The 16,950-nt window shown below is 32.6% G+C and overlaps 1 protein-coding gene across 4 annotated transcripts in view; it reads right to left on the reverse strand.

The window, feature by feature from the left end:
* LOC143059850 (disco-interacting protein 2 homolog C-like) overlaps positions 1–16,950 on the reverse strand; it is an 86,523-nt gene that overhangs the window by 62,070 nt on the left and 7,503 nt on the right. For 3 of the 4 annotated variants that reach the window (XM_076233417.1, XM_076233420.1, XM_076233419.1), the window contains exon 2: positions 5,163–5,249. In XM_076233417.1, the coding sequence (XP_076089532.1) occupies positions 5,163–5,249 (87 nt within the window). Of the gene's footprint in view, positions 1–5,162; positions 5,250–16,623; positions 16,797–16,950 lie in introns of those variants that run through there. The other variant, XM_076233418.1, reaches the window with a different exon arrangement.

The following is a 16,950-nucleotide window of genomic DNA, read 5'->3' on the forward strand; positions in this document are numbered from 1 at the left end:
ATTATCTAAATTGGCAGTTAAAAAAATCATTATGTGTACAACTGGATTTATTTACAATCTAATACTTTGTTACTTTGTAATGATTCAGAGTGGAAGTGATTCATATTAAATGTAAACAAATAGTTTATACAAACACCTGGTCAATGTATGATGACTCCTTGATCTACCATTTAACCCAGTATATTATTGATGTTACTTATGAATAATATAACACCAATCTAAATAACCTAAATAATCTAAATAACCCTTTAGCTACTTTTGATATGCTACGGTTTCACAGTAATAAAACTTAAACTCATTTAGATAAACAAAAGAATAATGTAAATTGTGTTAATCATGATAATATAATTTTACACTCGAACATCAGAAAGTCAACTTTATTTTCAGTGTATGTTATTTTCTTGCACTTTTAACTTTATTTATTGTAGCCTAATAAAACACTAAATTAAATAACCCTCTAGTCACTTTTGATATGTTTTTCATTGTAATAAAACTTAAACTTAGTCAGATAAACAAAAGAATAAAGAATTGTGTTACTGTGAATTTATTTATTTTTGTAGGTACTAATTTTTGTGGATGGAGGGAAACTTCTATAATAACGGATATTCAAATTTGTGCTTTTGTCTAAGTCTACATACCAGTGGCGGATCCAAGAGGGGGGTTCCGGGGGTTGGAACCCCCCCTTTTTTTGGACGATCAATGCATTTGAATGGGAGCATATAGTTGGAACCCCCCCTTTACTCTAGGTTGGGAACCCCCCCTTCTTAAAATGGCTGGATCCGCCACTGCATAAAGTCCTTTTTGAACATTTGTAATTCGTTAAACATTTAATTTCGTGGTTCCTTTGTACCCAAATTAGTATGCAACGAATACTAATGAATCTACAGTAATTATGAAAGAATAACATAACTTTTACACTCAAAACATCAGAGAGTCGTATTTCAGTTTTATGTGTATATAATGTTCTTGTGATGATAGGCTTAACCCAAAGACCGCAAATAATCCAGACATCTACGGGTATTGGCAGACTTCACACTTAACCAAAAGATCACAAATAATCCAGACATCTACGGGTATTGGCAAACTTCACACTTAACCAAAAGATCACAAATAATCCAGACATCGACGGGTATTGGCAGACTTCACACTTAACCCAAAGACACAAATAATCCAGACGTCTACGGGTATTGGCAGACTTCACACTTAACCCTGAAAGACCACAAATAATCCAGACATCTACGGGTATCGGCAGACTTCATACTTAACCAAAAGACACAAATAATCCAGACATCGACGAGTATTGGCAGACTTCACACTTAATCCAAAGACACAAATAATCCAGACATCTACGTGTATTGGCAGACTTCACACTTAACCCTGAAAGACCACAAATAATCCAGACATCTACGGGTATCGGCAGACTTCATACTTAACCAAAAGACACAAATAATCCAGACATCTACCGGTATAGGCAAACTTCACACTTAACCAAAAGACCACAAATAATCCAGACATCTACGGGTATTGGCAAACTTCACACTTAACCAAAAGACACAAATAATCCAGACATCTACAGGTATTGGCAGACTTCACACTTAACCAAAAGACCACAAATAATCCAGACATCTACGGGTATTGGCAGACTTCACACTTAACCAAAAGACCACAAATAATCCAGACATCTACGGGTATTGGCAGACTTCACACTTAACCAAAAGACCACAAATAATCCAGACATCTACGGGTATTGGCAAACTTCACACTTAACCAAAAGACCACAAATAATCCAGACATCTACAGGTATTGGCAGACTTCACACTTAACCAAAAGACAAAAATAATCCAGACATCTACAGGTATTGGCAGACTTCACACTTAACCAAAAGACCACAAATAATCCAGACATCTACAGGTATAGGCAGACTTCACACTTAACCCAAAGACCACAAATAAGCCAGACATCTACGGGTATTGGCAGACTTCACACTTAACCAAAATAATCTAGGCATCTACGGATATTGTCATTGGATACACTTAACCAAAAGACCACAAGCCCAGGCTTGTAAAACTCTCCTCTATAAGTCAACCAAGTCCAACTAAAATTGAGCTTTGGGCTTATGGATGTAAAAGTTTATAGTACAGACTGTATTGGTCATATAAAGTCTTCGGCAAATGTCAATACAATTTTTCCAGATCTAAAGCAGCCAGAATATATTAAAAAAGAAGTATTTAAAAGAGTCCTTGATCTTTTTTTGAGGAGATTTTGCATGACAAACTCATTTTGAATGTTATTATCTATTACATAACACATGTACTATTCAATATTAAAGTAAATTCCTCGGAACCATATAACATTACCTTATTTCATGATTTTAAAAGTTCAAACAATGTGCGTAATGACATGAGGTGACTTAAATGCCAACAAAGCAATTTATCTGTACATACATGTGTATGTTTAAAAAAAAAGGAATTATTTTTGAATGAATTTTCAACTGTACATAGCTAAAATACTTATGGGCTGACTTGGTGTTTTTTTGAAAGAAACATTTCTCAATGAAATTGATATTGGCTTACCAATTAAGAGCTTTAAGAATGGTTTAAAGGGAGGTCTCAATCCAGTAAGGGAATGTTCCTGATTTTTAAACAATGATAAAGCGAGTCATTGGGCACTAAACTTTCTAATAGCTATATTACTTCACCATTTTAGAAAAAATCTTGATGTACATATAAATGCACATCATTGCATATTTTGGTCTTTGTTGCGTAGCTATCTTATGGCGTTGCCTTATTACACATGTATTACTATAATTATTTTTTTATTTGTACTTTTTATTTCCATTTTGGTCTTTGTTGGGTAGGACATTACTGATGTCCTTATTATTATCATTATATTTTATATAAATTCACTCTATGACATCTTACTATATTAAGGCTAAGCCAAACTATGTTTTTTCTTTGATATAAGTGGCCAAGAGGGCTAATCTATCAAAACTTGGCAACTGATTAGATATTGAGTACAATTTTTAATTGTATTTTCCTGTTATGGTAAAATTTTAAATTTTAAAAATACTTCCCACAGGAAATCAAATTTTGAAATTCTTATTTCGCTATTAAAGAGAGCACTTTTTGCAGGTAAAATATGATGAAGAAACTCAGGTAAAATATGATGAAGAAACTCAGTCAAAGAAAAAAACCACCTTAAAAATCATGAAATTTAGTTTTGAAACACTATGTTGACGACTGAATCTTTCTTGAAGGTTGCTGATGACTTTCATTCAACAAGCATTATTAATTGTGTATGAGCCAAACTGATATGTCCATATACATGATATAGGGGATGTAAATATTTACTGATTATTAGGAAACTAAAAGTGTGCATTCATTACTGTTGCATTTTTTGCATTAATAAAAACATAGCAATATTTAAATCTCTGAACAATATCTAAGCCAAGTCTTTTGGGTTTTTTTTAGGTATTGTATCCCCTTGCTAAAATATTCTAAATATTATGGCCTACTTCGATTCGTCCAACTCGGGTTAACTCTAGTTGAAAGGTCAGAGCTAATGTGCATGTGCACAACCGTTCCGAATCGAAGTCAAAACTCTTCCATCGAGTTGACTATTAAAAAGTTGAAAAATGATCATTCAAAGAAAAAAAAAAATCTATTTTATTTCTAACCACCACCGACAGCTGATACACATATGAACAATATTGGCTGATTCCGAAATACAGGCAATACTAAATTCCCCTTGTCAGCTTTATTCTTCGTCAAATACCAGTTTATTTGTATTACTTTTATTTGTTGCAACTACTTGACGCCATCTTGAAACTCGACTAAACCTGCCCCAACCCAGGGTTGATGTCGAGTTAACTCGGGTAGGTTTACAGTGTTTTCATTAAGAACCGGCCGCCGGCCATTTTGACCTGTTCAATTCAATTTCCGGCCGGTTCAGTTGTCCTTTAAAAAAAATAAAAGTCCTATTTTTTTTTTTTTTTTTTGATGAGATCTTTCTATATAAAATCATGACAACGAAGTTCGAAGATTTGTGTATATATTATAAACCGACATGCGGTTGCAACGACGATTTTCATTGGCTGTTATTTCAGACTTCCTGTTTGACACACGTGTTTATCGTTGTTATGATTGAATGAATAGTAATGAAGAGAACACTACATGATTTTTTTCACTTCAACAACTACTACGTCAAAGAGTAGAAAAAGTTTGGATTACTATGTATTTTGACAAGATTTTGAACAGTTTGAATGACGTTATGGTTTTATTGTTTATTGATCTACAACGGGCCCCGTCGATCTGCCGGCAACTACAGAGCATCCGAAAAGGGGGCAGGGTACATCGATGAAAAATTGCATTGGCAGAACTTCTGGTCCCGGCCCAAATCATAGATATATTTCTGGTGATACTTTTAGTTGTGAGGTATGTAACCCTTTTAAAAGCTATCAAATGAAATTTAGAAGTGGAAGCTCATGTTTTCTTATAAATGAGCCTGGCCAGCACTTCTTCTTTTTCTTTCTTTACATATCTTTTCATACCACCGGGATAATGGGAAGGGGGATATTTAAAACTGCTGCGTGCAGGGGAAGTGCTGTCCAAATTTTTTAGGGGTCCCAAAGGTAGGACAAGAATATATGGTTTTAAATGTAAATAGCACCATAATTTTCTTATTGTCCAAGTCCCTATCTAAATAAAATTAACCTCTTGTCAGGTTCAGGGTGGGGGAGTGGTAGAAATGACATTTTCAAAACTATAGTTTTATGCCAGGAATGCAGGTTTTTAAGCCTTTTTTGTTTAAATCTTGGGGGGGGCTAGTGGTAAAAGTGACATTTTTAGAACTATAATTAAATGCCCAGAATGCGCCAAAATGCAGGATTTTGCGTCTTATTTTAACAAAATCTTGGGGGGGGGGGGGGGCAAGCCCCCTAAACCCCCCTTTCAGATAAGGGCCTGCTTAAATCTCTAATTGGCCCCTGGTCCGGTTGTCAGTCGAGTAAACTCGATAGACTCTACTAACCCGAGTTGGACGAATCAAAGAAGGCCAATGAAACTTCAAAGAACCCATTTTCATGGTAAATGTTCACTACAATATACCAATGTTGTTAAGGTAAACAAATTTGAGAGAGCTATAAGAGATCTACATTTACTTACCAGAAGTTTGTTGAGGTGGACTTTTGTTGACATATGGGTTCAGCAAACGTGATCTTTTCTTATCATAGCCTTTTCGTGTGATGTCACCTGAAAAATACATGAAAGCACATTCTAATTTCTTATCGTAGCTTGTTTTGCGTGATGTCACCTGCAAAATACATGAAAACACATTCTAATAAGACTAATTTCTTAAAATCTAGAAGTAATTCTTCCATCATGATCCTATAATTGTTGTAATCTTAATTAACCAGATGTTCAATTTAGTAACACTACATGTCAATTCATCAGCCGTCTGATGTACATGTAAATGTAATTCTATTATAAGATCATGTTAGACTGGCATGTTGCGCTTTCATATTTTACAGCACTTCCACTGGGTTGATACAACTGTTGGTGGACTTTTTATATGAATTAATGCATGTGATGCTCAAATAGGGTGCCATTATGTGAAATTTGGGGTATAACCTATGAGACAACACACAGAACAAAAACCAAAGATATGTAATTCAGTCTGCACGGTTAGCCACTAATCCGATGCCCCAGACTAGTAAATACTGATTCGGACTAGTGAAAATTTTCAAAATTTTACATAGTCATAAAGGGACAAATTTTGATAATTAGTTTCCAGACTAGTAAATGAAAAAGTTTTCTGTGCAGACTGAATGTATAGATATCAAAATAAAGTCTTCAACTATTGACACACAAAGATTGATTTGATTGTTGCTTGCTTAAAGTTTATACTTTTTGGTTGATTATTGGTTGCTTAAAAGTTTAAGCTTTTTGATTTTATATTCATAATATTGGTTGCAGTTGCTCAAAAATGTTTTTTTTTTAAATTTATTGGTTGTTGCTAAATGTCTAGTGTAATGCGTTTTCAATGGCCTTAAAAAGAATTCACAATATCCTCCATAGAAAGTCTCTAAGATCATGCATAAGTTTTACTATTCGAAAGCCAAAGTTTCAATATTTTCTTCATTATTATGCAAGAATTACATAGGTGAAGGTACAAAAGGTGACATAAAACCAAATGTCAAAATCTGAACATCAGTAAAATCATGAAAACTGTCATCCATCCTTTTACAACATAACTTTTTTAATTCTGTAATGCAACTTCCATGCATCCAACATTGTCAAATTTAATTAAAATATATTAAAAAAAAAAATTTCATGTAATTCAATAAATTTTCTGATGTTCTCTGTTTTCTCATCATTCGACATATGTTATCGAATAAATTTTAAAAAGCTGACAAAGTATATATGCACAATATGAAGATGAAACATAGATAAAACGTTATCTTAACAACACATCAGATTACTCACAAAGTCAAACAGGTTTTATATGATAAACGTAGCTATTTAAAAAACTGTTACACCTGATCTCATCAAACGAAACAAGTTATTTTTCCCATATGAAGAAAAGGCAGCCTAGAACAAATGCAAATTATTGTAGAAAAAAGTTTTCAATTTATGAATATATACATGTAGGAAGGCTATTAGGACTAAGGTTGGAAAGACAGGAGCCTTACAACAGAGATAAACTAAAGCGTACTTAAAAGGAATATCAAAGGCATACATGTATAAGAAAAACAGGTTTTACCTAGTTATTTAAAAACCTGTTACAAAGATAACATTCTTTTTCCCATATGAATAAATGAAGGCCTAGTACATGACGTAGTACAAATGCACAACTTAGTAGAAAAAAAAAGTTATTTTCCCCATATGAATTAAAAAAAAGGCCTGGGTCAAATGAATATTATTGTAGAAAAAAGTTTCTTTTCCCCATATGAATAAATAAAGGCCTGGTACAAATGCACAACTTCGTAGAATCAATTTGTTTTTTTCTATATATGAATATATAAAATATATGGAGCAAATGTTGGGAAGACATGTACAGGAGTCTGACAACACATATAAAACAGCTCTTAGTAACTTTTATTAATCTATTCAAAAAAGTGTTACACCTGATATCATCAAAGATCTCATATGAATAAATGAAGGCATAGGACAACTGTATAGCTTCGTAGATCAGTTCTTTTTCCCATATGATCACATAAGCCATGGAACAAATGATTGAAAAGTAAGGTAGGCAGCTGTCCAAAATCGCAAAAAAACGAAACAGATACAGACATACATCTCCTAAAACAGGTCTTCCTGAGACATCCACTTAATTCATATCTAATACACATCATGATAATGTGGTTCGCCTTTTCTGATTTTTTTTTTTTTTGGTCAGCAAATGGTCAGAGCAAATATTTGTCAAAATTTTATAAAAGTTATACGAGCCAAATTATTTTAGAAGAGGTGTTTGGTACATGTAACACCTTAACTGGTATATTTTTCTTTCAAAATCAATAGGAAAAGTGGTTTTTTTTGTATGTTTCTTTCAAAATCGATAGAAAAAGTGGGTTTTTTTGTATGTTTCTTTCATAATCATAGAAAAAGTGTTTTTTTGTATGTTTAAGTACATTTGTCAATGATCAATGATCAAGTATCAATAAGTCACAACATCCCTAAATAATTCACAGTACAAACTACTCCTAGACATCATTTGTCACATGTAAGATGACATTATTGTACAATTATAGAACTCATCACCATCTGTAAGATGGTATAGAATGGTAAAATATCATGTAACTAAACCACATGGCATAAATATCATGTGACTTTAAAACCACATGTTTCCCTGCTAGTCAAACACTCAAATATGTGAACATGTACTGGCTTGCCTCCTTCAAGGATACATGGAGTGCAAAATTAACAGATTAAACTTTATGATGTGCCCTCGTAGCATGTTTTAGTCTACTGATTTGTGGATTTTATAAACAACAAGTTTGTATGATAGAAAAAAGTTGATGTACAAAAATGTGATTGATTGATTGGAAGTGTTTAAGGGAGCTACCATTTGATTTTTATGGGGGGGGGCTAGGATGAAAAATTTTGTCCTGCATTTTTTTTTTAGCTGTAATCTCTGTCCTGCCTTTTTATTTTTCACTCTGTTCGGTCCTGCCTTTTTTTTTTTTAGTTTATCCTGACTTTTTTTTACCTAAATTGTCGTCCTGACTTTTTTTTTTTTGCAAGTGTCTCATCCTGCCTTTTTTTTTTACTTAAAACTCCTGTCCTGCCTATTTTTTTCAAATTTCATCCTAGCCTCCCCCCATAAAAATCAAATGGTAGCTCCCTAAAGCCACTTCAGCACTATGGCAAATGGTGGTCAGGTGGTGATCTACTTTTTTTGTTGGAAGCCAGAGTGCCCTTGAAGAACCAACGACCTTGAGCAGGATAACTGACAATGCTAGTAATATAGCACTAAAAACAATAACAGTCTGTCCACACTACATAGAAATCTAAAGACTAAGCGAAATGAACCTCACTAAAAAAACATAAACCTGGCTTCCTCAGCTTAAAATCTGTAATATACAAATTGCAGCTTTATTAAATAAGTCTATCATCCTTCCTTGGTACAATTTACTGCAATACAACATGTGATTTTAATAACCATATACATGTATTTCCTGCCATGCTGCTGCCAGTCAAACACTCAAGTATGATATACATGTTTAAACTTGAATTGATATTGAGAATGGAAATGGGGAATGTGCCAAAGAGACAACAACCCGACCTGATAGAGCAGACAACAGCAGAAGGTCACCAACAGGTCTTCAATGCAACGAGAAATTCTCGCACCCGGAGTTGAATTGAATACATGGAATGCAAAAACACAGGTTTATATAGATTAAAATTTACACCTTGCTTGTTTAGCATAGTTTACCACAAGTTTGGTTTTTTTTTTTTTAAAAACAGGAATTTAATCAAATCAAAATGACAAGATTTATACAATTTACCAAGGCCATTATTGTCGTAAAGCATATAAGATAAATGAAAAAAGGCAACAGAGGAAAAAAGATAGGAAATAAAGAATGCAGAGTAAAAAGTTTGCTAACTACATACTGTTAACAAAAAAATGTCTAAATGGTGATGAAAAATGAGCTTTGAACATGCCCCTCACCAAGCATGATACATACAATATGTTTATATGTAAATCTTCTATGTACAATATTTACATTCAAAATCTGAATAGAGAGAAAGTGCAGGGTAAAATATTTGGGAATCTAGACACCACTTTTAGAGAGTAGTTGAAATGATGAGAAAATGCCCTTCCCCCAGCATGGTATATAATGTTATTAATGTTTTATGTATATATTTACAAATCTATCAACATAGATATAAAAGTCATTAGCTTTAATCTGTCAATTACATGTTATAATATTTATGAACAATGAAATGAACACTCCCTTGCTGTATCTGTCAATTACATGTTATAATATTTATAAACAATGAAATGAACACTCCCCAGCTGATTCATTAAACTTTCCACCTCTAATGACACTTCAAAGCTACAGCTACTGAGTAATTATCATATGTAATTTGTCTATACTTAAATATTTAGGGAGCTATATTATTACATGTCTAGAAGTTAGACGAAATGTTAATTAATGTATGTAATAACAATGATAATTGTAATGATTTATGGTTCTCATCCTGCCTGGAACTAAATGTATTTGATTTTTATAGAATGAAGATAATAACACCTATCTGAACTTTTTTAATGTTTCCTTTTATTATATGAAAATGTTTTTCTGTTACAAATCATGATGTATTGTTCTATGTGTACATGTTATGCTGCCCATCAAGGGCCCTTGATTGGAATAATAAAATATTCTTATTCTTATTCTTATTCTTATTCTTATGTAATCATAACATACTACTAACCTAATGGGGGTCCTCATGAGAGGGGCTTTTATTTTTTTTTTCTTGTAAATTTTATATATTACAGCAAGGGAACACTATTTAATAGCACATGTTTCTAACCCCTGTTTGACCGTACTTGACAATCTGGATTAAGTCTCAAAGTAATTGTTATTTTTTTCAAGTCTCATTAGGCTAGAATCTGTAATTTTTAAAATATCCCTGCCCCCTTCCTCTTCTCCCTCCAAGAATATCTTTCATTGATGATTTTTTTCCCACATTTTCAAGATGTTTCTAACCCAGTTATTCTGCTCTCTTATCCTTTTCTCTCTCCTATAGCTATCTACATGCTCTTTTTATTACTTTTAATTCATTTAAATTTTAATTCAATTCTTACAAGGCCAGATGATTAATTTTCAAATCTTCCAGCCCCCCTCCTTATCCTCCTAGAATATTATTCACTGATGATTTTTTTCCAACATTTTCAAGATGTTTCTAACACAGTTATTCTGCTCTCTTATCACTCTCTTTCTACCCTATCTACTTTCAATTCACTAAAGACTTTACTAAAAGTCAAATTGACCTTTTAGAATGAATGAAATGAAAGATTGGCAGATGAAAGAATGAAGTGGTATTAAAACTATGAATGACACTTCAAAGTAACATCTACCAAGGAGTAATGATGAATAATCATAAAACAGTAGGACATATAAAGAGGGTCTATGGGAGGTGCCAAGGCATACCAACAAACTGTTGATCATGTTAAAGTATAGAAGTGTTATCGTCGCTGGGCTTCTAAAATGTTGTAAATCACAAATTTTCCAAGAAAAAAATATCTCACAAACAGGCTTTGAAAATTTTGGCAAAATGCATGCTTCCAAAATGTTGTATGTGAACTTGAACATTTTTGTAAATAACAGTGAAATAAAATCTTTGACATTTCTGGATTATCCAAGAACTTTAATTATTTTCACACATTAAAACAATTCAAACAAGAAAACTAATGGCCTGATTTAAGTAAAGAAAACAACACAATGAACAAAATACAAGTATGATATAATATATGCATAAACAAAGACAGGAATTACAGGCTCCTGACTAGGATCTATGCAGACCTGTTTCAGTGAAGCAGACATCAAAAGATACAACAAAACTATGTGAAATTAGGTAATATTGCAGGAAAGATTAATTAGTATAAAACAACATGCCTACTGGCTGTAGGTATTACAAGTACATTGTACAGTTTTCAGAAGTTGTTTTCACTTAAAATAGTTGAAATACAAACAATCCATATCTTATAGTTTATTAAAACTGGATTCAGATTTGAATTTATCTCAGTGACCTTAACCTTTACGAGTCCCTAGATCACACATTCTTTAGTGGTGGGTAACAAATAATATGTACACCAAGTATCAATTAAACATCCTTTGCCGCATTCAAAATTTCTCAGTGGACACCCTCTGCGCTCAGCCACATCCTCACAAGCACAGGATTGGTAAACTTCTGCTGGGCCTTTAAAAATCATCTCCACAGGCCAATATAAATTAACTTAAATTTTCTTATTTGCTTCCAGCTTTTAGATTTAAAAGTCTATTGTGAAGGCTGGGTGGCACTCAATTTTGTATAATTTAAATAAAGGCATAGTAAGTTGGACTAACATTGTGACCTTGACCTTTCAAACAGTATTTAGAGCACACCCTTTGGTGGTGGGCAAAGAATCATTAATAATCATATTTTTCAAAACAACTGGTTTGCTATTTCAAGTCCATCTACCATGTCTACCCCAGATACCAACTGTGGGCATGGTTCTATAAAACTTATTCTTATATAGAACAACCATAGACCGAGTTACACAACTGACAAATCACTAGTCAGAAATAAAAAGCTTCAATGACAAAAGTTGAAAAATAAATGTAACAGATTTATACCACTGGCACTCAATGTACTAATATAATACTAAACTAAATTTGTAGTCAGGAAAAGTGAGATTCAAGTATTTCCTGGGGAAAGTGGTCTAGTTTATCATCTATATATAACTAAAACATGCTTTAGTTTATTACATCCATGAATATACACATTTATTAAAAAAAACTTCTGATATTAAAGAAACATATAAAAACATACTAACTCAACTATTAAAGTATGCATAGGAAATTCACAAGTACAGTATACTTTCGTATTATATATATATATATATACTAAGCTTCAGGCCCCTCAATTTTTTTCACTAGTCATGTAAATTTCTAACAACCTACCAACATTAGAAAGATATGTAGTGTGATAAGGCCATTTTAAACACTGATCTATCAGGAGGGGGTGGAATACCAAGGCTAATTGAACAAATCAGATTCCAATAGACATAACAAATTTTACAGACAAAAAAGTGCCTCATTACAGTGCATAATTTTTCAAATTTCCCATAATTTGTGATAACCCTACTTGATTTTATTTTTTCAATTAAAACCAGGTGCTCCGCAGGGCGCAGCTTTATACGACCGCAGAGGTCGAACCCTGAACAGTTGGGGCAAGTATGGACAAAACATTCAAGCGTGATACAGCTCTGAATTTGGATTGTGATCAAATTTTTGACATTACATGGGTTTTATTACACAAAACAAATGTCAAGATTTTACAAATCAATTAAAGATTTCTTCTTCAAACTTTTTAAATCTAAAATTAAATAGTTGACACAGCATAGGTTTCTGACACAGAATGAATGTGGTCTAATGAACTTAAAAGTTTTTTTGGCCTTTGAGCAATTCACTATGCTGTTGAATATTAATCCTCTCAAAAAAATGTTTGAAGAAATTTTCTTTTTTATTTATGAAATCTGAAATGAGAAAAATTTAAACCCCCCCCCCCCCTTTTTTTCACATCCCTGTTTCCCTTTCTCCAAAACTGATATCAATTCAAATTTCTAATGGAGTTTGCAACAATAACTACTCTTTTAAATACATCATAAAATATTAAAATGTAAAATAAAGTGCTTGTTATCACTGAATGGTAAAGATTGGTTGGTAGTAAAAGTGAATATACATTGTTTATTGTATAAAACAATAAAAAAAACTTCATCAGCAACATTTTATATTGGCAAATTTCCAATGAAGTTATTTACATAAAGTTATTGGCAAATAAAAATAGAAAATGACATCATAGTCATGTCTGGCAAATGTCCAACATACATTATCTAAAAACATTTTAGATAAGATAAGGAAAAAAAGCTTCATCAGCAACATTTTATATTGGCAAATTTCCAATGAAGTTATTTACATAAAGTTATTGGCAAATAAAAATAGAAAATGACATCATAGTCATGTCTGGCAAATTTCCAACATATATTATCAACTACTATTCTATACAAAGAAAGATAACTCCAATTGAAAATTAATTGCTATTGCACAATATTGTGCAATTAGATATTTCTTGCTATTGTGCAATACTGTGCAATTGAAAATTTCTTGCTATTGCACAATACTTGATATGGAATCCTGATTTGGACCAACTTGAAAACTGGGCCCATAATCAAAAATCAAAGTACATATTTAGATAAAGCATATCAAATAAGCCCAAGAATTTAATTTTTGTTAAAATCAAACTTAGTTTAATTTTGGACCCTTTGGACCTTAATGTAGACCAATTTGAAAACTGGACCAAAAATTAAGAATCTACATACATAGTTAGATTCGGCATATCAAAGAACCCCAATTATTCAATTTTTGATGAAATCACACAAAGTTCAATTTTGGACCCTTTGGGCCCCTTATTCCTAAACTGTTAGGACCAAAACTCCCAAAATCAAACCCAACCTTCCTTTTATGGTCATAAACCTTGTATTTAAATTTCATAGATTTCTATTTACTTATACTAAAGTTATGGTGCAAAAACCAAAAATAATGCTTATTTGGGCCCCTTTTTGGCCCCTAATTCATAAACTGTTGTGACCTCAACTCCAAAAATCAATCCCAACCTTCCTTTTGTGGTCATAAACCTTGTGTTAAAATTTCATTGATTTCTATTTACTTATACTAAAGTTATTGTGCGAAAACCAAGAATAATGCTTATTTGGGCCCTTTTTTGGCCCTTAATTCCTAAACTGTTGGAACCAAAACTCCCAAAATCAATCCCAACCTTCCTTTTGTGGTCATAAACCTTGTGTCAAAATTTCATAGATTTCTATTCACTTAAACTAAAGTTATAGTGCGAAAACCAAGAAAATGCATATTTGGGCCCTTTTTGGCCCCTAATTCCTAAAATGTTGGGACCAAAACTCCCAAAATCAATCCCAACCTTCCTTTTGTGGTCATAAACCTTGTGTTAAAATTTCATTGATTTCTATTCACTTTTACTAAAGTTAGAGTGCGAAAACTAAAAGTATTCGGACGACGACGACGACGACGACGACGACGACGCCGACGACGACGCCGACGACGACGACGACGACGACGCCAACGTGATAGCAATATACGACGAAAATTTTTTCAAATTTTGCGGTCGTATAAAAATGCAATTCTTTCCCATTGAATTTTTTCCTATGATACATTTTATGTACAATGTAAACCATCCTTGTAATAAAAAATAAATGTTGCCAAAAAATAAATGTACTTAAAATTAAATTATTTCCTATTAGTTATATTTAAATTAAAACCTCATATAGAATTCATATATTTAGTAAATGAGGTTGACCAAATAATCTGTCGGTCACCATCAGTTGGGGGAGTTAAATGTCATTTTTTTCCACCCATAAAATTGATAATAGAAATAGGAAATATGTCAAAAAGACAACAACCTGACCATTGAGCTGACTACAGCTGAAGGCCACCAATGGATCTTCAATACAGCGAGAAACTCCCAAACTCTGAGGCGCCTTTCAGCTGGCCCCTAAACAAATATGTATACTAGTTCAGTGATAATGTATACCTTCACATTACCTTAGAAGAGGTATATTTTGATTCTTTTTGTATGTCCCAGATGTGAAAGTACTAAGACTGAGTTATGCCAAATTATGAATGGAAGCTAATGAGTAATGACAAACGGCGGCACATGTTTTACAAAGATATTATGGTTTATTTTATTCCTTGCAACTCTGAAATCATAACCCAGAAAATTGCAATATTATGGATCCCTGCACAACAAAATAAACAAATATCTATACTGAGTGAAAAATGTTAGCAACGAATATTTTTAAAATCATATTTCAATTTTTTTTATTACTAAACATAATTAATAACTCAATTATTTTTTTTAACACATAGTATTAATAACAATAATGTAATTCTTAATTGACCAAAATATTTCAACTTCTAATTATTTTTTGCAACATTGAAATTTTAATTTGATAGTCTTTAAATTAAAACATATGTTGCTTAACTTTATATACTCAGTATCTTATTTTTTTTAGAAATGTTTTAAACATTAACATCCCATCCTTAATGAATGTTCCTGTCTGAACTTTCTAACTAACAATTGAAGTTTAAAGTGTATCATACAAGGAAAGATATCAATCAGTTTGTCACTGCCATCGGTTCATTTACCCGATATTATAAACTCTTCCCTAGACATACAAGAGGGGATGACAGTGACATAGGGAAGCTCCTTGCACAAGTTCCAATTTTTTTTTAAATTGCCCTTTTTTTTCTCCCCCAAGATCCTGCCTTTTATACCCCCCAAATAACACATCCAGTACATCCAAACTTTGTTATCCCCTTTATCCAACGTCCCTACATTGTGTCCCCTAATAACCCTTAGATATATATATCTTAAATTAGTCTTTACAATAGACCTTTGAATCTCAAGGCAAAGCTATGCTTGAGCACTAACACTGATTTCAAAAATATAAGAGATGAGAGATGCACACTACAATAAAATTGAGAATGGGAATTGGGAATGTGTCAAAGAGACAACAACCTGACCATAAAAAAGACAACAGCAGAAGGTCACCAACAGGTCTATATACTTCAATATGACAGTATCCTAGTCCGAGATTACTCTGACTCCAACCAACCGCTGTTTTGCCAGACAAGCTGGGGCCGCTTGTCTGGCAAAACAGCCCTTGGACATCAGAGTAATCTCGGACTAGACAGTATCCCAACGAAACAAAATTAAAGACAGCAGGTATAACTTCTGTCAATGCTTAATTGACAACACAAAATGTCATCATTCTTAAAGACTTAGAGGGGATGAACTATCATGACTATAGAAAATGCAAATGCAGTGTTGTACATGTATTCTTGTGATCTTAAATGATGAACTTTATATGACAATGGTCTATCTTTCATACATGTATATTGTACTTGTAAATCAAAGGTTTTTATGTTCAGTGATTCATATACAAAACATTCTCCTTGTTGAATTTACAGAATGAATAGACTTGAAATTTTAAAATGTTGGGGGTTTGGCTAAAAAAAGAAGGTGGTATACGAATTAAGAAGGGGGCTTAAATATCTGCAGTAATGGAAATTTCAAATTTTAAAGAATTAAAGCTTCTTTTTTTGTGTACTGAATTAAATTAATGTAATATATACATTTCAATTCAATCTACACAGACAGTATTCACGATTTCAAATGCAATGACTTACCCATCCTAAATTTATATGTACAAACAATGTACATGACATATATTATACATGTACATAAATTCATAAAAGTCATTCACCAACAAACAACCAAAATATGTTTATGAATGTGTAATACATTTATTTAACATTAAAACATTTACCTTCATTTTCATCATGAAACTCATTGTCTTGTAATCCTTCTATAATATCACCCAGATGGTACATCATTAATTTCGTAATGTATTTCAACACATAAAATCCAAATGAGTTAAAATATGACGTTAAAATATAACATTTTTGTCAGTACGACTACAACACTTAAAGTGTATCATTATGTACAACCACTTAACACAAGGAAAGAAAAAGTATGATAGGAAAGAGTGCAGCTTCCCCTAGGTCAGACACAAAAATGTTCACATTGTCACCAAGCTCCTGTGATGGGGTTCTACATGGGATTTCTATATAAAGAAACTTTAACAATGTTTAAA

This window comes from Mytilus galloprovincialis, chromosome 14, assembly GCF_965363235.1.
Source record: "Mytilus galloprovincialis chromosome 14, xbMytGall1.hap1.1, whole genome shotgun sequence".
Taxonomy (NCBI): domain Eukaryota; kingdom Metazoa; phylum Mollusca; class Bivalvia; order Mytilida; family Mytilidae; genus Mytilus; species Mytilus galloprovincialis.